This window comes from Dendropsophus ebraccatus, chromosome 2 (genome assembly GCF_027789765.1).
Source record: "Dendropsophus ebraccatus isolate aDenEbr1 chromosome 2, aDenEbr1.pat, whole genome shotgun sequence".
Lineage (NCBI taxonomy): Eukaryota > Metazoa > Chordata > Amphibia > Anura > Hylidae > Dendropsophus > Dendropsophus ebraccatus.
Window position 1 is genome coordinate 4,472,940 of NC_091455.1, and position 21,749 is coordinate 4,494,688.

Consider the following 21,749-nt stretch of genomic DNA (forward strand, 5'->3'; position numbering starts at 1 on the left):
CCAACTCCAAAATACAGCTGTATACCACAGTCTACCTATCTACACTGTAAAGCCTATGGCGATCGCCTGGGCCCGATCCTCACCTGTACAGTTTCTTCCATTGGTTAGGAGATGGTATCCCTGGTGGCACTGGCACTGGAAACTTCCGGCCTGGTTCACACACAGCTGCTCGCAGTACCCGTTATCCACCAAACACTCATCGATGTCTGATGGATAGAGAAAGATACAAGAGTCGGGGAATGAAGCCATTGCAATGGTCGCCTCAAGCTGATGAACATAGATGGTTCATCTCTCCATATCGTGAGGGGAAGTCATGGGACAATCAATAGGATGTAAAGGAAGACGCAACCCATAATGTCATCACAATGGGCCAGAAATGGGGGATCTCAAGATTGTGGTCAGGGTTTTCTTACATAGACAGTGGAGGACAGGTGACATCATCTCGAAGGCTGCTAGGAGATGGACACAACAGAATTGGTTATATTTCCTCCATTTCCCATGCCATCAGCTTGGGACAGGAAAGACTTTGATCTGCTGACTCCACAACCCTAAAATAATGGGACTGGGTACTGTACGTGCGGCCACCACCCATCTGTATCTCATGTTCACTTATAAAGCTGGGTTCACACTATGTATATTTCAGGCAGTATTTGGTCCTCATGTCAGGTCCTCATAGCAACCAAAACCAGGAGTGGATTGAAAACACAGAAAGGATCTGTTCACACAATGTTGAAATTGAGTGGATGGCCGCCATATAACAGTAAATAACGGCCATTATTTCAATACCACAGCCGTTGTTTTAAAATAACAGCAAATATTTGCCATTAAATGGCGGCCATCCACTCAATTACAACATTATGTGAACAGAGCCTTTCTGTGTTTTCAATCCACTCCTGGTTTTGGTTGCTATACAGCCTCACAAATACAGCCTCAAATATACATAGTGTGAACCCAGCCTTATAAGGCCGTATTACAAAACAACTCGAGGGGCTGCCCCAACAATACCTAGGTTGTTCCGGTGGCCCATTGAAGTCAGCAGTGGAGCGAAAAGCAGTAGACCGTCGCTGCACTAATCGTGATGTTTTTAAAATGTTGAAAGACCCCAAAGCCGACATCATGCATGTGCAGTGATCATGGCCTTTTAACATGTCCTATTACACCAAACGATTATCAGATGGAGTAGTCGATAATTGGCCAAGTATGGACGATAAACGTTTTGTGTAATAACCATTTAGATGGGGGGACATTACTTGGATCATGATAAGTAACGGAGAACAGGAGTGACCACCATCACCGCACAACGTTCACACCAGTTCTCACCGAAGCAGCTGTAGCCATCTCCATTAAATCCCTGGTAACACTGGCAGAAGTAGGAGCCAATAACATTTCCACAGTGGGCATTGGTGTCACAGCCATGAGACCCCGAGGCGCACTCATTCTCATCTGTACAAGGAAAGTGATGACAGAAGCACAACGTCCCAAATCATACATCACACTACAACATTACAGGAGGACGAGAGTGATCGTCCACAGGAAGATGACATATCTGGTACCAACCTTCACAGAAGGATCCATTGCCTCGGAAACCAACCTGACAGCCACAGCGGTAACTCCCGAGAACATTCTCACAGACCCCGATCCCAGCACAGATACGAGGGGTCTCCTGACATTCATTCACATCTGAGGAAACAGACACCAGGACCATACTATTATACTATCATATCATGGTGGTCTACTGGAACACCATATTCAATGCCAATGGTGGAGGAACTGGGGATGAGTTGTACTAGGTTATAGAGTAATGGGGGACATCTGTCTTTGAGGGTCCACTCTCTGACCATGTAGATGATGGCTCCTGACCTGCTCTTTGGTAAATCGATCACTCACCTGTGCAGAAGACTCCCGATTCCCTGAATCCGGCCTGACAGCTGCAGCGATAACTCCCCGGAGTGTTCACACAGAGGTTCCCCAACTCGCGTCGGCATCCATCTTCAAAAGCACACTCATCCACATCTGTCCAACGAGAACAACACACCTGACATGTGACCACATTACGTGAGAACAACACGCCTGACATGTGACCACATTACGTGGGAACAACACGCCTGACATGTGACCACATTAGGTGAGAACAACACGTCTGACATGTGACCACATTACGTGAGAACAACACGCCTGACATGTGACCACATTACGTGAGAACAATACGCCTGACATGTGACCACATTACTGAAGAACAACACGCCTGACATGTGACCACATTAGGTGAGAACAACACGTCTGACATGTGACGACATTACTGAAGAACAACACGCCTAACATGTGACCACATTAGGTGAGAACAACACGTCTGACATGTGACGACATTACTGAAGAACAACACGCCTGACATGTGACCACATTACTGAAGAACAACACGCCTGACATGTGACCACATTACGTGAGAACAACACGCCTGACATGTGACCACATTACTGAAGAACAACACGCCTGACATGTGACCACATTACTGAAGAACAACACTTCTGACATGTGACCACATTAGGTGAGAACAACACGTCTGACATGTGACCACATTACTGAAGAACAACACGTCTGACATGTGACCACATTACGTGAGAACAACTCGTCTGACATGTGACCACATTACGTGAGAACAACTCGTCTGACATGTGACCACATTACGTGACAACAACACGCCTGACATGTGACCACATTACGTGAGAACAATACGCCTGACATGTGACCACATTACTGAAGAACAACACGTCTGACATGTGACCACATTACGTGAGAACAACACGTCTGACATGTGACCACATTACTGAAGAACAATACGCCTGACATGTGACCACATTAGGTGAGAACAACACGTCTGACATGTGACCACATTACGTGAGAACAACTCGTCTGACATGTGACCACATTACGTGAGAACAACACGCCTGACATGTGACCACATTAGGTGAGAACAACACGTCTGACATGTGACCACATTAGGTGAGAACAACACGTCTGACATGTGACCACATTACGTGAGAACAACACGTCTGACATGTGACCACATTACGTGACAACAACACGCCTGACATGTGAACACATTACGTGAGAACAACACGCCTGACATGTGAACACATTACGTGAGAACAACACGCCTGACATGTGACCACATTAGGTAAGAACAACACGTCTGACATGTGACCACATTACGTGAGAACAACACGTCTGACATGTGACCACATTACTGAAGGACAACACGCCTGACATGTGACCACATTAGGTGAGAACAACACGTCTGACATGTGACCACATTACTGAAGGACAACACGCCTGACATGTGAACACATTACGTGAGAACAACACGCCTGACATGTGACCACATTAGGTAAGAACAACACGTCTGACATGTGACCACATTACGTGAGAACAACACGCCTGACATGTGACCACATTACTGAAGAACAACACGCCTGACATGTGACCACATTACTGAAGAACAATACGCCTGACATGTGACCCCATTACTGAAGAACAACACGCCTGACATGTGACCACATTACGTGAGAACAACACGTCTGACATGTGACCACATTAGGTGAGAACAACACGTCTGACATGTGACCACATTACGTGAGAACAACACGTCTGACATGTGACCACATTACGTGACAACAACACGCCTGACATGTGACCACATTAGGTGAGAACAACACGCCTGACATGTGATCACATTACGTGAGAACAACACGTCTGACATGTGACCACATTACGTGAGAACAACACGCCTGACATGTGACCACATTACGTGAGAACAACACGCCTGACATGTGACCACATTACGTGAGAACAACACGCCTGACATGTGACCACATTACTGAAGAACAACACGCCTGACATGTGACCACATTACTGAAGAACAACACGCCTGACATGTGACCACATTACTGAAGAACAACACGCCTGACATGTGACCACATTACTGAAGAACAATACGCCTGACATGTGACCACATTAGGTGAGAACAACATGTCTGACATGTGACCACATTACGTGAGAACAACTCGTCTGACATGTGACCACATTACGTGAGAACAACACGCCTGACATGTGACCACATTAGGTGAGAACAACACGTCTGACATGTGACCACATTACGTGAGAACAACACGCCTGACATGTGACCACATTACGTGAGAACAACACGCCTGACATGTGACCACATTACTGAAGAACAACACGTCTGACATGTGACCACATTACTGAAGAACAACACGTCTGACATGTGACCACATTACGTGAGAACAATACGCCTGACATGTGACCACATTACTGAAGAACAACACGCCTGACATGTGACCACATTACTGAAGAACAACACGTCTGACATGTGACCACATTACGTGAGAACAATACGCCTGACATGTGACCACATTACTGAAAAACAACACGTCTGACATGTGACCATATTACTGAAGAACAACACGCCTGACATGTGACCACATTAGGTGAGAACAACACGTCTGACATGTGACCACATTACGTGAGAACACGTCTGACATGTGACCACATTACTGAAGAACAACACGTCTGACATGTGACCACATTAGGTGAGAACAATACGCCTGACATGTGACCACATTAGGTGAGAACAACACGTCTGACATGTGACCACATTACTGAAGAACAACACGCCTGACATGTGACCACATTAGGTGAGAACAACACGTCTGACATGTGACCACATTACTGAAGAACAACTCGTCTGACATGTGACCACATTAGGTGAGAACAACTCGCCTGACATGTGACCACATTACGTGAGAACAACACGTCTGACATGTGACCACATTACTGAAGAACAACACGTCTGACATGTGACCACATTAGGTGAGAACAACACGCCTGATATGTGACCACATTACGTGAGAACAACACGTCTGACATGTGACCACATGAGGTGAGAACAACACGCCTGACATGTGACCCCATTACTGAAGAACAACACGTCTGACATGTGACCACATTAGGTGAGAACAACACGCCTGACATGTGACCACATTACTGAAGAACAACACGTCTGACATGTGACCACATTAGGTGAGAACAACACGTCTGACATGTGACCACATTACTGAAGAACAACACGTCTGACATGTGACCACATTACGTGAGAACAACACGTCTGACATGTGACCACATTACGTGAGAACAACACGCCTGACATGTGACCTTATTACTGAAGAACAACTCGTCTGACATGTCACCACATTACTGAAGAACAACACGCCTGACATGTGACCACATTAGGTGAGAACAACACGCCTGACATGTGACCACATTACGTGAGAACAACACGTCTGACATGTGACCACATTACGTGAGAACAACACGTCTGACATGTGACCACATTACTGAAGAACAACACATCTGACATGTGACCACATTACAGTCTTCATGATGGGTCATATTGGTCACCACCAGTCGTAGGCCGTCCCAAGGCGTTACCAATGAGCCATCATAAAAGCCTCCAATCTTCTTCTAATGGCTCAGGAATGGCAGAAGCATGGAGGTAGTCTGGGGTATGGGACTTTATAGTAGTTCCTAACCTCCATGCTAATGCTAAGATGTGAGGGAGGGAGTTTGGACCGGGGTCTTCTCTCCTACCAGGTATGGACTCTTGTTTGGTGGCTACGAGAAGTGCTTTGTCCAGGATTGTGATGTGACCGAGCAGCAGCTCCGCACTCACCGACACAGTGTTTCCCATCCAACCCGAAGACGTAGCCGCGGTCACAGTAGCAGCTGAAGGATCCAATGGTGTTGTGGCAGGTGGAGTGCGGGGGACAGGCCTGGAGCCCGGTGGTCTCAGCCACAAGACATTCGTCCACATCTGTAGGGAACCAGAAGACATTCTCCTCAGTGATGTCCGCATTACCTGCTGCTGACTGATCCCTACTGTCCCGACCTCATGTTCACTGCCCGATTTCCTGAAGTTCTGATACATTACTATAGATCTGCAGAGGATAAGAATATATATATCCCCCTCGTGTTACCCAAAAAACCCCAACGTGTCCTTCTCTCCACCCCTTCTGCTCGGCCCCACCTCCTCTGGCTCCACCTCCTCTGGCTCCACCCACACTCAATCTTCAGGGGGAACCAATCAGTGACTGACATGACACTAATACACTTATATAGAGAAGAGGCCATGATCATGGCTGATAACAGAGAGCCATAGTCAGCGAGGGCTGTGTACATCCGGCAAGGTCAGGACCTTTACATAGACCTTCCTGGGCATCCAATGTACTAACCTGATAAATTTGGGGTTAAACAGTTGAGATGTCGACACCTACAGTGGACGGACAAACCTTTATAATACATATAATAGTCAGGTCTTCCTCACCCTCACAACCGCTTGGCCCTTTAAGGAAACCGCGATGACAGCGACAGACAAAGGAGCCAATCGTGTTGGTACAGTTTGCATGCAGTCCACAAGGGGGCTCCAGAGCAGCACATTCATCAACATCTACAATTCAATAGGCAGAAGTTATCAGAATGTTTAAATGACAGTCATATAGTGCCCACACACTGTCATATAGTGACACATACTGCCATATAGTGCCAACATACTGCCATATAGTGCCCACATACTGCCATATAGTGACACATACTGCCATATAGTGCCCACATACTGCCATATAGTGACACATACTGCCATATAGTGACACATACTGCCATATAGTGCCCACATACTGCCATTTAGTGACACACACTGCCATATAGTGACACATACTGCCATATAGTGACACACACTGCCATATAGTGCCCATATAGTGCCCACATACTGCCATATAGTGCCACACACTGCCATATAGTGACACATACTGCCATATAGTGTCCACATACTGCCATATAGTGACACATACTGCCATATAGTGCCCACATACTGCCATATAGTGCCCACATACTGCCATATAGTGACACATACTACCATATAGTGCCCACATACTGCCATATAGTGCCCACATACTGACAGACAGATTCTGATACCATGACAACTCACTGAGTAAGGCTGCAGTGCACCACAAGGCCCAGCCATCCTATCCTCTGTTTCCATCGGACCCCTCTGTCCTCCTCTGTTTCCTCCAGACCCCTCTGTCCTCCTCTGTTTCCTCCGGACCCCTCTGTCCTCTGTTTTTTCCGGACCCCTCTGTCCTCCTCTGTTTCCTCCGGACCTCTCTGTCCTCTGTTTTCTCTGGACCCCTCTGTCCTCCTCTGTTTCCTCCGGACCTCTCTGTCCTCTGTTTCCTCTGGAACCCTCTGTCCTCCTCTGTTTCCTCTGGACCCCTCTGCCCTTCTTTTTCTTCCGACCTCTCAGTTTTCTCCGGGCTTCTCTGTCCTCTGTTTCCTCCGGACCCCTCTGTCCTCTGTTTCCTCCGGACCCCTCTGTTTCCTCCGGACCCCTCTGTCCTCCTGTGTTTCCTCCGTCCTCCTCTGTTTCCTCTGGACCCCTCTGTACTCCTCTGTTTCCTCCGGCCCCCTCTGTCCTCCTCTGTTTCCTCCGGCCCCCTCTGTCCTCCTCTGTTTCCTCCGGCCCCCTCTGTCCTCCTCTGTTTCCTCCGGACCCCTCTGTCCTCCTCTGTTTCCTCCGGCCCCCTCTGTCCTCCTCTGTTTCCTCCGGACCCCTCTGCCCTCCTTTTTCTTCCGACCTCTCAGTTTTCTACGGACTTCTCTGTCCTCTGTTTCCTCCGGACCCCTCTGTCCTCCTCTGTTTCCTCCGGATCCCTCTGTCCTCCTCTTTTTCTTCCGACCTCTCAGTTTTCTCCGGACTCCTCTGTCCTCTGTTTCCTTCGGACCCCTCTGTTTCCTCCGGACCCTTCTGTCCTCCTGTGTTTCCTCCGGACTCCTCTGTTTCCTCCGGACCCCTCTGTTTTCTCTGGAACCCTCTGTCCTCCTCTGTTTCCTCCGGACCCCTCTGTTTCCTACGGACCCCTCTGTCCTCCTCTGTTTCCTCCGGACCCCTCTGCCCTCCTCTGTTTCCTCCGGACCCCTCTGTCCTCCTCTGTTTCCTCCGGACCCCTCTGTCCTCCTCTGTTTCCTCCGGACCCCTCTGTCCTCCTTTGTTTCCTCCGGACCCCTCTGTTTCCTCCGGACCCCTCTGTCCTCCTGTGTTTCCTCCGGACTCCTCTGTTTTCTCCGGACCCCTCTGTTTTCTCTGGACCCCTCTGTCCTCCTCTGTTTCCTCCGGACCCCTCTGTCCTCCTCTGTTTTCTCCGGACCCCTCTGTTTCCTCCGGACCCCTCTGTCCTCCTCTGTTTCCTCCGGACCCCTCTGCCCTCCTCTGTTTCCTCCAGACCCCTCTGTTTCCTCCGGATCCCTTTGCCCTCCTCTGCTTTCTCCGGACCCCTTAGCCCTCCTCTATTTCCTCCGGACCCCTCTGTTTTATCCGGACCCCTATGTCCTCCTCTGTATCCTCTGGACTCCTCTGTTTCCTCCGGACCCCTCTGTCCTCCCCTGTTTCCTCCGGACTCCTCTGTCCTCCTCTGTTTCCTCCGGACTCCTCTGTCCTCCTCTGTTTCCTCCGGACCCCTCTGTCCTCCCCTGTTTCCTCCGGACCCCTCTGTCCTCCTCTGTTTCCTCCGGACCCCTCTGTCCTCCTCTGTTTCCTCCGGACCCCTATGTCCTCCTCTGTTTCCTCTGGACCCCTCTGCCCTCCTCTGCTTTCTCCGGACCCATCTGTCCTCCTCTGTTTCCTCCAGACCCTTCTGTCCTCCTCTGTTTCCTCCGGACCCCTCTGTCCTCCTCTGTTCCCTCCGGACCTCTCTGTTCTCTGTTTCCTCCTGACCCCTATGACCTCCTCTGTTTCCTCCGGACCCCTCTGTCCTCCTCTGTTTCCTCCGGACCCCTCTGTCCTCCTCTGTTTCCTCCGGACCCCTCTGTTTCCTCCGGACCCCTCGGTTTTCTCCGGACTCCTCTGTCCTCTGGACCCCTCTGTCCTCCTCTGTTCCCTCCGGACCTCTCTGTCCTCTGTTTCCTCCAGACCCCTATGACCTCCTCTGTTTCCTCCGGACCCCTCTGTCTTCCTCTGTTTCCTCTGGACCCCTCTGTCCTCCTCTGTTTCCTCTGGACCCCTCTGTCCTCCTCAGTTTCCTCTGGACCCCTCTGTTTCCTCCGGACCCCTCTGTTTTCTCCGGACTCCTCCATCCTCTGTTTCCTCCGGACCCCTCTTTTTTCTTTGGACCCCTCTGTCCTCCTCTGTTTCCTCCGGACCCCTCTGTCCTCCTCCGGACTCTTCTGTCCCCATCTGTTTCATCCGGACACCTCTGCCCTCCTCTGTTTCCTCCGGACCCCTCTGTCCTCCTCTGTTTCCTCCGGACCCCTCTGTCCTCCTCTGTTTCCTCCGAACCCCTTTGTCCTCCTCTGTTTCCTCCGGACCCCTCTGCCCTCCTCTGTTTCCTCCGGACCCCTCTGTCCTCCTCTGTTTCCTCTGGACCCCTCTGTTTCCTCCGGACTCCTCTGTCCTCTGTTTCCTCCAGACCCCTCTGTCCTCCTCTGTTTCCTCCGGACCCCTCTGTCCTCCACCGGACCCCTCTGTTTCCTCCGGACCCCTCTGTCCTCTGTTTCCTCCGGACCCCTGTTTTCTCCGGAACCCTCTGTCCTCTTCTGTTTCCTCCGGACCCCTCTGTCCTCTTCTGTTTCCTCCGGACCTCTCTGTCCTCTTCTGTTTCCTCCGGACCCCTCTGTCCTCTTCTGTTTCCTCCTGACCCCTCTGTCCTCCTCAGTTTCCTCCGGACCCCTCTGTCCTCCTCAGTTTCCTCCGGACCCCTCTGTCCTCCTCAGTTTCCTCCGGACCCCTCTCTCCTCAGCAGTTTCCTCCGGACCCCTCTGTCCTCCTCAGTTTCCTCCGGACCCCTCTGCCCTCCTCTGTTTCCTCCGGACACCTCTGCCCTCCTCTGTTTCCTCCGGACCCCTCTGTCCTCCTCAGTTTCCTCCGGACCCCTCTGCCCTCCTCTGTTTCCTCCAGACACCTCTGCCCTCCTCTGTTTCCTCCGGACCCCTCTGTCCTCCTCAGTTTCCTCCGGACCCCTCTGCCCTCCTCTGTTTCCTCCGGACACCTCTGCCCTCCTCTGTTTCCTCCGGACCCCTCTGTCCTCCTCTGTTTCCTCCGGACCCCTCTGTCCTCCTCTGTTTCCTCCGGACCCCTCTGTCCTCCTCTGTTTCCTCCGGACCCCTCTGTCCTCCTCTGTTTCCTCCAGACCTCTTTGTCCTCCTCTGTTTCCTCCGGACCCCTCTGTCCTCCTCAGCTTCCTCCGGACCCCTCTGCCCTCCTCTGTTTCCTCCGGACACCTCTGCCCTCCTCTGTTTCCTCCGGACACCTCTGCCCTCCTCTGTTTCCTCCGGACCCCTCTGTCCTCCTCTGTTTCCTCCGGACCCCTCTGTCCTCCTCTGTTTCCTCCGGACCCCTCTGTCCTCCTCTGTTTCCTCCAGACCTCTTTGTCCTCCTCTGTTTCCTCCGGACCCCTCTGTCCTCCTCAGTTTCCTCCGGACACCTCTGTCCTCCTCTGTTTCCTCCGGACCCCTCTGTCCTCCTCAGTTTCCTCCGGACACCTCTGCCCTCCTCTGTTTCCTCCGGACCCCTCTGTCCTCCTCTCTTTCCTCCGGACCCCTCTGTCCTCCTCTCTTTCCTCCGGACCCCTCTGTCCTCCTCTGTTTTCTCCGGACCCCTTTGTCCTCCTCTGTTTCCTCCGGACCCCTCTGTCCTCCTCTGTTTCCTCCGGACCCCTCTGTCCTCCTCAGTTTCCTCCGGACCCTTATGATGTCTCCCTCTGCTCCCGGAGTCCCTGCTCTCACTGTGTGCACTCACCTCCAGGGGGACGGGGGGCCCTGTCCTCAGAGCTTCTGCTAATGGGGTCACCGGAATCCTGCAAGATATAGTGGAGAGAAATCCCTCATAATAATAGTCCCGGACCCTCATATATGCCGACCTCTCTTATGGGGGGGGGGAGTATTTGATACAGAATCTATAGACGGTTCCAGATAATCACACGTGTAATTATTCACCATTTTTTCCCATGAAATAAGATTTGGCCACTGAGCGACGGGCAGGACTTCTGCCTCTCACAGAGCTGTTAGTTTCTCTATAAGAAGCTCCTCTTCCTCCTCTGCCCTCATTACCTGGATTACCTGCACCTGTTTCATCCACACACTCATCATACGCACCATGGCTGTGGTGGACGACCGGTCACTTGCCAGATGGTGAAGTGTGACTCCACTCCTGTGGTAGTTGGTCGGGGAATAGCTCAGCTAAGTGTTATGTTGTCGTGACGCCAGTGCCGGTTGGGCACAGAGGTATGGTGGCACACCTGCTTTTATTTGAGATAGGCTGGCAATATCCTTTCCCCTGTGGTCAGTGACCTGCTGGGCATTCTATGGGTCCCTTGAGCGCTTATCACCGTGGTCCGGAGTGGAGTTGTGATCCACCCCTAGGATTCTAGCAACTTTGCTCTATTCGGATCAGTTTCGGATCAGTTTCTTCAGGATACTGCCCTGGTTAGACTGCTACTCGAAGGGTTGGGAAGATCCCTGACTTGTCAGCTCTGAGTGTGCGTTCAGCACTACATAGTGTATAGAAGTGCTGCTTTCAAGAAACAAGTGCTAAGGTGTCTCAGGTGTGTCCGTTCTCTACAGAGACCAATCAGAACTGTCCACAGGGGACCTGGCATAAGCCAGGGCCCTACTTGGTTACTGCAGGGAAAGTTCTGGCTTGTGTCCTTCCTCTACCAAAGCCAGAGTAAGACTCACTAAGGTGTGGCATAAGCCTGTGTAATACAGCCTTTGGAGCATTAAAAATGGGTGGTGGCCAGGTCTCCCAGCTAACCATGACTTGAAACCCACAGCCAGAACAAGTGAGGAGAAAAAACCCAGCCGGGACAACTAAGGAGGAAACCCACAGCCGGGACAACTAAGGAGGAAACACAGAGCCGGGACAACTAGGGAGGAAGCCCCCAGCTGGGACAACTAAGGAGGAGACCCACAGCCGGGACAACTAAGGAGGAAACCCCCAGCCGGGACAACAAAGGAGGAGGCCCACAGCCGGGACAACTAAGGAGGAAACCCACAGCCGGGACCACTAAGGAGGAAACCCACAGCCGGGACAACTAAGGAGGAGACCCACAACCGGGACAACTAAGAAGGAAACACACAGCCGGGACAACTAAGGAAGAAACACACAGCCGGGACAACTAAGGAGGAAACCCACAGCCGGGACAACTAAGGAGGAAACCCACAGCCGGGACCACTAAGGAGGAAACCCACAGCTGGGACAACTAAGGAGGAAATCCCCAGCCGAGACAACATAGGAGGAAACCCACAGCCAGGACAACTAAGGAGGAAACACACAGCCGGGACAACTAAGGAGGAAACCCGCAGCTGGGACAACTAAGGAGGAGACCCACAGCCGGGACAACTAGGGAGGAAACCCACAGCCGGGACAACTAGGGAGGAAACCCACAGCCGGGACAACTAGGGAGGAAACCCACAGCCGGGACAACTAAGGAGGAGACACACAGCCGGGACAACTAAGGAGGAGACACACAGCCGGGACAACTAAGGAGGAAACACACAGCCGGGACAACTAAGGAGGAAACCCACAGCCGGGACAACTAAGGAGAAAACCCACAGCCGGGACCACTCAGGAGGAAACCCACAGCCGGGACAACTAAGGAGGAGACCCACAGCCGGGACAACTAAGGAGGAAACACACAGCCGGGACAAACTAAGGAAGAAACCCACAGCCGCGACAACTAAGGAGAAAACCCACAGCCGGGACAACTAAGGAGGAAACCCACAGCCGGGACCACTAAGGAGGAGACCCACAGCCGGGACAACTAAGGAGGAAATCCCCAGACGAGACAACAAAGGAGGAAACCCCCAACCGGGACAACTGAGGAGAAAACACACAGCCGGGACAACTAAGGAGGAAACCCCCAGCCGGGACAACTAAGGAGGAAACCCCCAGCCGGGACAACTAAGGAGGAAACACACAGCCAGGACAACTATGGAGGAAACCCACAGCCGGGAAAACTAAGGAGGAAACCCACAGCCAGGACAACTAAGGAGGAAACCCACAGCCGGGACAACTAAGGAGGAAACCCACAGCCGGGAAAACTAAGGAGGAAACCCACAGCCGGGACAACTAAGAAGGAAACACACAGCCGGGACAACTAAGGAGGAAACACACAGCCGGGACAACTAAGGAGGAAACCCCCAGCCGGGACAACTAAAGAGGAAACCCATAACCGGGGCAACTGAGGAGGAGACACACAGCCGGGACAACTACGGAGGAAACACACAGCCGGGACAAGTGAGGAGGAAACACACAGCCGGGACAAGTGAGGAGGAAACCCACAGCCGGGACAACTAAGGAGGAGACCCACAGCCAGGACAACTAAGGAGGAAACACACAGCCGGGACAACTAAGGAGGAAACCCCCAGCCGGGACAACTAAAGAGAAAACCCATAGCCGGGGCAACTGAGGAGGAGACACACAGCCGGGACAACCAAGGAGGAAACCCACAGCCGGGACAACTACGGAGGAAACACACAGCCGGGACAAGTGAGGAGGAAACACACAGCCGGGACAAGTGAGGAGGAAACCCACAGCCGGGACAACTAAGGAGGAAACCCCCAGCCGGGACAACTAAGGAGGAAACCCACAGCCGGGACAACTAAGGAGGAGACCCACAACCGGGACAACTAAGGAGGAAACACACAGCCGGGACAACTAAGGAAGAAACACACAGCCGGGACAACTAAGGAGGAAACCCACAGCCGGGACAACAAAGGAGGAGGCCCACAGCCGGGACAACTAAGGAGGAAACCCACAGCCGGGACCACTAAGGAGGAAACCCACAGCCGGGACAACTAAGGAGGAGACCCACAACCGGGACAACTAAGGAGGAAACACACAGCCGGGACAACTAAGGAAGAAACACACAGCCGGGACAACTAAGGAGGAAACCCACAGCCGGGACAACTAAGGAGGAAACCCACAGCCGGGACCACTAAGGAGGAAACCCACAGCTGGGACAACTAAGGAGGAAATCCCCAGCCGAGACAACATAGGAGGAAACCCACAGCCAGGACAACTAAGGAGGAAACACACAGCCGGGACAACTAAGGAGGAAACCCGCAGCTGGGACAACTAAGGAGGAGACCCACAGCCGGGACAACTAGGGAGGAAACCCACAGCAGGGACAACTAGGGAGGAAACCCACAGCCGGGACAACTAAGGAGGAAACCCACAGCCGGGACAACTAAGGAGGAGACACACAGCCGGGACAACTAAGGAGGAAACACACAGCCGGGACAACTAAGGAGGAAACCCACAGCCGGGACAACTAAGGAGAAAACCCACAGCCGGGACCACTAAGGAGGAAACCCACAGCCGGGACAACTAAGGAGGAGACCCACAGCCGGGACAACTAAGGAGGAAACACACAGCCGGGACAAACTAAGGAAGAAACCCACAGCCGCGACAACTAAGGAGAAAACCCACAGCCGGGACAACTAAGGAGGAAACCCACAGCCGGGACAACTAAGGAGGAAACACACAGCCGGGACAACTAAGGAGGAGACCAACAGCCGGGACAACTAAGGAGGAAATCCCCAGACGAGACAACAAAGGAGGAAACCCCCAACCGGGACAACTGAGGAGAAAACACACAGCCGGGACAACTAAGGAGGAAACCCCCAGCCGGGACAACTAAGGAGGAAACCCCCAGCCGGGACAACTAAGGAGGAAACACACAGCCAGGACAACTATGGAGGAAACCCACAGCCGGGAAAACTAAGGAGGAAACCCACAGCCAGGACAACTAAGGAGGAAACCCACAGCCGGGACAACTAAGGAGGAAACCCACAGCCGGGAAAACTAAGGAGGAAACCCACAGCCGGGACAACTAAGAAGGAAACACACAGCCGGGACAACTAAGGAGGAAACACACAGCCGGGACAACTAAGGAGGAAATCCACAGCCGGGACAAGTGAGGAGGAAACACACAGCCGGGACAAGTGAGGAGGAAACCCACAGCCGGGACAACTAAGGAGGAGACCCACAGCCAGGACAACTAAGGAGGAAACACACAGCCGGGACAACTAAGGAGGAAACCCCCAGCCGGGACAACTAAAGAGAAAACCCATAGCCGGGGCAACTGAGGAGGAGACACACAGCCGGGACAACCAAGGAGGAAACCCACAGCCGGGACAACTACGGAGGAAACACACAGCCGGGACAAGTGAGGAGGAAACACACAGCCGGGACAAGTGAGGAGGAAACCCACAGCCAGGACAACTAAGGAGGAAACACACAGCCGGGACAACTAAGGAGGAGACCCACAACCGGGACAACTAAGGAGGAAACACACAGCCGGGACAACTAAGGAAGAAACACACAGCCGGGACAACTAAGGAGGAAACCCACAGCCGGGACAACTAAGGCGGAGAACCCCAACCGGGACAACTGAGGAGGAAACCCACAGCCGGGACAACTAAGGAGGAAACCCACAGCCGGGACAACTAAGGAGGAAACACACAGCCGGGACAACTGAGGAGGAAACACACTGACCGGACAACTAAGGAGGAAACCCACAGTGGGGACAACAAAGGAGGAAACCCACAGCCGGGACAACTAAGGGGGAAACACATAGCTGGGACAACTAAGGAGGAAACACACAGCCGGGACAACTAAAGAGGAAACCCACAGCCGGGACAACTAAGGAGGAAATCCACAGCCGGGACAAGTGAGGAGGAAACACACAGCCAGGACAACTAAGGAGGAAACCCACAGCCGGGACAACTAAGGAGGAAATCCCCAGACGAGACAACAAAGGAGGAAACCCCCAGCCGGGACAACTAAGGAGAAAACACACAGCCGGGACAACTAAGGAGGAAACCCCCAGCCGGGACAACTAAGGAGGAAATCCCCAGCCGGGACAACTAAGGAGGAAACACACAGCCAGGACAACTAAGGAGGAAACCCACAGCCGGGAAAACTAAAGAGGAAACCCACAGCCAGGACAACTAAGGAGGAAACCCCCAGCCGGGACAACTAAGGAGGAGACCCACAGCCGGGACAACTAAGGAGGGAACCCACAGCCGGGACAACTAAGGAGGAAACCCACAGCCGGGACAACTAAGGAGGAAACCCACAGCCGGGACAACTAAGGAGGAGACCCACAGCCGGGACAACTAAGGAGGGAACCCACAGCCGGGACAACTAAGGAGGAGACCCACAGCCGGGACAACTAAGGAGGGAACCCACAGCCGGGACAACTAAGGAGGAAACCCACAGCCGGGAAAACTAAGGAGGAAACCCACAGCCGGGACAACTAAGAAGGAAACACACAGCCGGGACAACTAAGGAGGAAACACACATCCGGGACAACTAAGGAGGAAACCCCCAGCCGGGACAACTAAAGAGGAAACCCATAGCCGGGGCAACTGAGGAGGAGACACACAGCCGGGACAACCAAGGAGGAAACCCACAGCCGGGACAACTACGGAGGAAACACACAGCCGGGACAAGTGAGGAGGAAACCCACAGCCAGGACAACTAAGGAGGAAACACACAGCCGGGACAACTAAGAATGAAACCCACAGCCGGGACAACTAAGAATGAAACTCACAGCCGGGACAACTAAGAATGAAACACACAGCCGGGACAACTAATGAGGAAACTCACAGCCGGGACAACTAAGGAGGAAACCCACAGCCGAAAAAAGTGAGGAGGAAACCCCCAGCCAGGACAACTAAGGAGGAAACCCCCAGCAGAAAAAAGTGAGGAGGAGACACACAGCCGGGACAACTAAGGATGAAACACACAGCCGGGACCACAAATGAGGAAACCCACAGCCGGGACAACTAAGGCGGAGAACCCCAACCGGGACAACTGAGGAGGAAACCCACAGTGGGGACAACAAAGGAGGAAACCCACAGCCGGGACAACTGAGGAGGAAACACACTGACCGGACAACTAAGGAGGAAACCCACAGTGGGGACAACAAAGGAGGAAACCCACAGCCGGGACAACTAAGGGGGAAACACATAGCTGGGACAACTAAGGAGGAAACACACAGCCGGGACAACTAAGGGGGAGACACACAGCCAGGACAACTAAGGAGGAAACCCACAGCCGGGACAACTAAGGAGGAAATCCACAGCCGGGACAAGTGAGGAGGAAACACACAGCCAGGACAACTAAGGAGGAAACCCACAGCCAGGACCACTAAGGAGGAAACCCACAGCCGGGACAACTAAGGAGGAGACCCACAGCCGGGACAACTAAGGAGGAGACACAACCCCGGGACAACTAAGGAGGAGACACACAGCCGGGACTACTAATGAGGAAACCGACAGCTGGGACAACTAAGGAGGAAACACACAGCCCGGACAACTAAGGAGGAAATACACAGCCGGGACAACTAAGGAGGAAACCCACAGCCGGGACAACTAAGGAGTAAACACACAGCCGGGACAACTAAGGAGGAAACCCCCAGCCGGGACAACTAAGGAGGAAACCCACAGCTAGGACAACTAAGGAGGAAACCCACAGCCGGGACAACTAAGGAGGAAACCCAAAGCCGGGACAACTAAGGGGGAAACACACAGCTGGGACAACTAAGGAGGAAACACACAGCCGGGACAACTAAGGGGGAAACACACAGCCGGGACAACTAAGGAGGAAACCCACAGCCAGGACAACTAAGGAGAAGACCCACAGCCGGGACAACTAAGGAGGAGACACACACCCGGGACAACTAAGGAGGAAACCCACAGCCGGGACAACTAAGGAGGAGACCCACAGCCGGGACAACTAAGGAGGAAACCCCCAGCCGCAACAAGTGAGGAGGAAACCCACAGCCAGGACAACTAAGGAGGGAACCCCCTAGCCTGGACAACTAAGGATGAAAAACACAGCCGGGACAACTAAAGAGGAGACCGACAGCTGGGACAACTAAGGAGGAAACACACAGCCCGGACAACTAAGGAGGAAACCCACAGCCGGGACAACTAAGGAGGAAACACACAGCCGGGACAACTAAGGAGGAAACCCCCAGCCGGGACAACTAAGGAGGAAACCCACAGCCGGGACAACTAAGGAGGAAACCCACAGCTAGGACAACTAAGGAGGAAACCCACAGCCGGGACAACTAAGGAGGAAACCCACAGCCGGGACAACTAAGGAGGAAACCCACAGCCGGGACAACTAAGGGGGAAACACACAGCTGGGACAACTAAGGAGGAAACCCACAGCCAGGACAACTAAGGAGAAGACCCACAGCCGGGACAACTAAGGAGGAGACACACACCCGGGACAACTAAGGAGGAAACCCACAGCCGGGACAACTAAGGGGGAAACACACAGCCGGGACAACTAAGGAGGAAACCCACAGCCAGGACAACTAAGGAGAAGACCCACAGCCGGGACAACTAAGGAGGAGACACACACCCGGGACAACTAAGGAGGAAACCCACAGCCGGGAAAACTAAGGAGGAGACCCACAGCCGGGACAACTAAGGAGGAAACCCACAGCCAGGACAACTAAGGAGGGAACCCCCTAGCCTTGACAACTAAGGATGAAAAACACAGCCGGGACAACAAAGGAGGAAACCCACAGCCGGGACAACAAAAGAGGAGACCCCCAATCGGGACAACTGAGGAGAAAACGCCCAGCCGGGACAACTAAGGAGGAGACCCCCAACCGGGACAACTGAGGAGAAAACACACAGCCGGGACAACTAAGGAGGAAACCCCCAGCCGGGACAACTAAGGAGGAAACCCACAGCCAGGACAACTAAGGAGGAAACCCACAGCCGGGACAACTAAGGAGGAAACCCACAGCCGGGACAACTAAGGAGGAAACACACAGCCGGGACAACTTAGGAGCGACTTATAAGAAGCATTTCATGGTCCTGGAGCAGCCACCAGTCTCCACACCTGACCCCAGTGACAGCCCTGAAACCTGGAAGCTGTGGAGAAGATGTGTATGGGGGAGGGGGACACACTCCTGCTGCAGGGTCTGCAAACCTGGTCAGGACCCCCAGGAAACGTCCGACCTCTGTAACTGCAAACAAAGGTTTTTGCACCAAATAGGAACTTCTCTTCTTCTCTTGTGTCACATCCTTATTCCATGGAATAAATTGGTGAATAATTCTTTATAAGACAATGGCGCGAAATATAAATCCGCTGTGTTTCCCCTTCAGACGCCATTATCTTATTAATGGAACTTTGGATTTTCTGGATTCATCTATATTGTGATTCTACTCACCGGCCGTCCGGCTGCAGATCCGTCAGTGATGGCGTCCGTCCCTGCAGCCCCCCGCTCAGCTCCCTCCACTATTACAGCAGAATCTGAGGGGATCTGGTCCTGAGGAGTGGTTAGTGGATCACTGCAGGTAGAGGATCCCAGGAGGAGGAGGAGGAGGAGTGATGACGTCATTGTCCAGGTGGATCTCATCCTGTTATATCAGATCACTGGATCCATAAAGGAGCGGGTGGATTACAGGAGACCCGGGGACACAGAAAGGAGACCCCCGAGACACGAGGCCCACGAGACAGGAGACCCGGGGACACAGAAAGGAGACCCCCGAGACACGAGGCCCACGAGACAGGAGACCCCGGGGACACAGACAGGAGACCCCCTAGACAAGAGACTCCGGGGACACAGACAGGAGACCCCCGAGACAAGAGTCCCCGGGGACACAGACAGGAGACCCCCGAGACAAGAGACTACAGGGACACAGACAGGAGACTCCAGGGACACAGACAGGAGACCCCGGGGACACAGACAAGAGACCCCTGAGACGGGAGACCCCAGAGACAGGAGACCTTGGGGATACAGACGGGAGACCCCCTGGACAGGAGACCCCGGGGACACAGACAGGAGACCCTGAGACAGGAGACCCCGGGGACACAGACAGGAGACCCCGGGGACACAGACAGGGGACCCCCGAGACAAGAGACTGCGGGGACACAGACAGGGGACCCCCGAGACAAGAGACTGCGGGGACACAGACAGGAGACCCTGAGACAGGAGACCCCGGGGACACAGACAGGAGACCCCGGGGACACACACAGGGGACCCCCGAGACAGGAGACCCTGGGGACACAGACAGGAGACCCCTGAGACAGGAGACCCCGGGGACACAGACAGGAGACCCCCGAGACGGGAGACCCCAGAGACAGGAGACCTCGGAGACACAGACAGGAGACCCCGGGGACACAGACAGGAGACCCCCGAGACGGGAGACCCCAGAGACAGGAGACCCCGGGGACACAGACAGGAGACCCCGGGGACACAGACAGGAGACCCCCGAGACAAGAGACTGCGGGGACACAGACAGGAGACCCCCGAGACAAGAGACTCCGGGGACACAGACAGGAGACCCCCGAGACAGGAGACCCCGGGGACACAGACAGGAGACCCCAGAGACAAGAGACTGCGGGGACACAGACAGGAGACCCCCGAGACAAGAGACTCCGGGGACACAGACAGGAGACCCCGAGACAGGAGACCCCGGGGACACAGACAGGAGACTCCCAAGACAGGAGACCCCAGGAAAACAGGCAGGAGACCCCCAGAGACGCAGGCAGGAGACCCCCAGAGATGCAGGCAGAAGACCCCCAGAGACGCAGGCAGGAGACCCCCAGAGACGCAGGCAGGGATGAGCTCCTCACTGTACGGACAGGCTCAGGGGCCCCGGGGATCACAAGTCCGGACACTTCCTCTCCTAGAGCTTCTTCCCAGGGAATAAATCCCCGGGGGGAGGGGGAGGGCGACAGAAGTTTATAATTATAGGATGGAAAGAGGGGAGAACTGGTGACGAAACGTGTAGTGCAGCAAATACTGATGTAGCAGAGCTGAGCGTGTGACGGTATAGCTCACTGCAACATCACTGTAATCTGTGGTGTTACATAGGACTGCAGGTGACAGCTACTACATTATCTGTACTCAGAGATATCACTGTTATCTGTGGTGTTACATAGGACTGCAGATGACTACTGCATTATCTGTACTCAGAGATATCACTGTAATCTGTGGTATTACATAGGACTGCAGGTGACAGCTACTACATTATCTGTACTCAGAGATATCATTGTGTTATCTGTGCTGTTACATAGGACTGCAGGTGACTACTACATTATCTGCACTCAGAGATATCACTGTGTTATCTGTGGTGTTACATAGGACTGCAGGTGACATCTACTACATTATCTGTACTCAGAGATATCACTGTGTTATCTGTGCTGTTACATAGGACTGCAGGTGACATCTACTACATTATCTGTTCTCAGAGATATCACTGTGTTATCTGTGCTGTTACATAGGACTGCAGGTGACTACTACATTATCTGTACTCAGAGATATCACTGTGTTATCTGTGGTGTTACATAGGACTGCAGGTGACATCTACATTATCTGTACTCAGAGGGATATCACTGTGTTATCTGTGGTGTTACATAGGACTGCAGGTGACAGCTACTACATTATCTGTACTCAGAGATATCACTGCGTTATCTGTAGTGTTACATAGGACTGCAGGTGACTACTACATTATCTGTACTCAGAGATATCACTGTGTTATCTGTGGTGTTACATAGGACTGCAGGTGACAGCTACTACATTATCTGTACTCAGAGATATCACTGTGTTATCTGTAGTGTTACATAGGACTGCAGGTGACTACTACATTAT

The 21,749-nt window shown here is 53.0% G+C and overlaps 1 protein-coding gene across 3 annotated transcripts in view; it reads right to left on the minus strand.

Annotated features, from left to right (window-relative positions):
• Positions 1–20,788, minus strand: part of LOC138784254 (multiple epidermal growth factor-like domains protein 6) — a 47,132-nt gene extending 26,344 nt beyond the window's left edge. Inside the window, exons 1-8 of one of the 3 annotated variants that reach the window (XM_069959767.1) lie at positions 19,323–20,788; positions 10,859–10,916; positions 6,398–6,520; positions 5,747–5,887; positions 1,888–2,013; positions 1,558–1,680; positions 1,321–1,443; positions 84–206 (exon numbers count right to left, since the gene is read on the minus strand). In XM_069959767.1, coding sequence (XP_069815868.1) covers positions 84–206; positions 1,321–1,443; positions 1,558–1,680; positions 1,888–2,013; positions 5,747–5,887; positions 6,398–6,520; positions 10,859–10,916; positions 19,323–19,511 — 1,006 coding nt within the window. In that variant the 5' untranslated portion in view covers positions 19,512–20,788. The remainder of the gene's footprint in view (positions 1–83; positions 207–1,320; positions 1,444–1,557; positions 1,681–1,887; positions 2,014–5,746; positions 5,888–6,397; positions 6,521–10,858; positions 10,917–19,322) is intronic. The other 2 variants (XM_069959768.1, XM_069959769.1) reach the window with 2 other exon arrangements.
• Between the last annotated feature and the right edge of the window lie 961 nt (positions 20,789–21,749).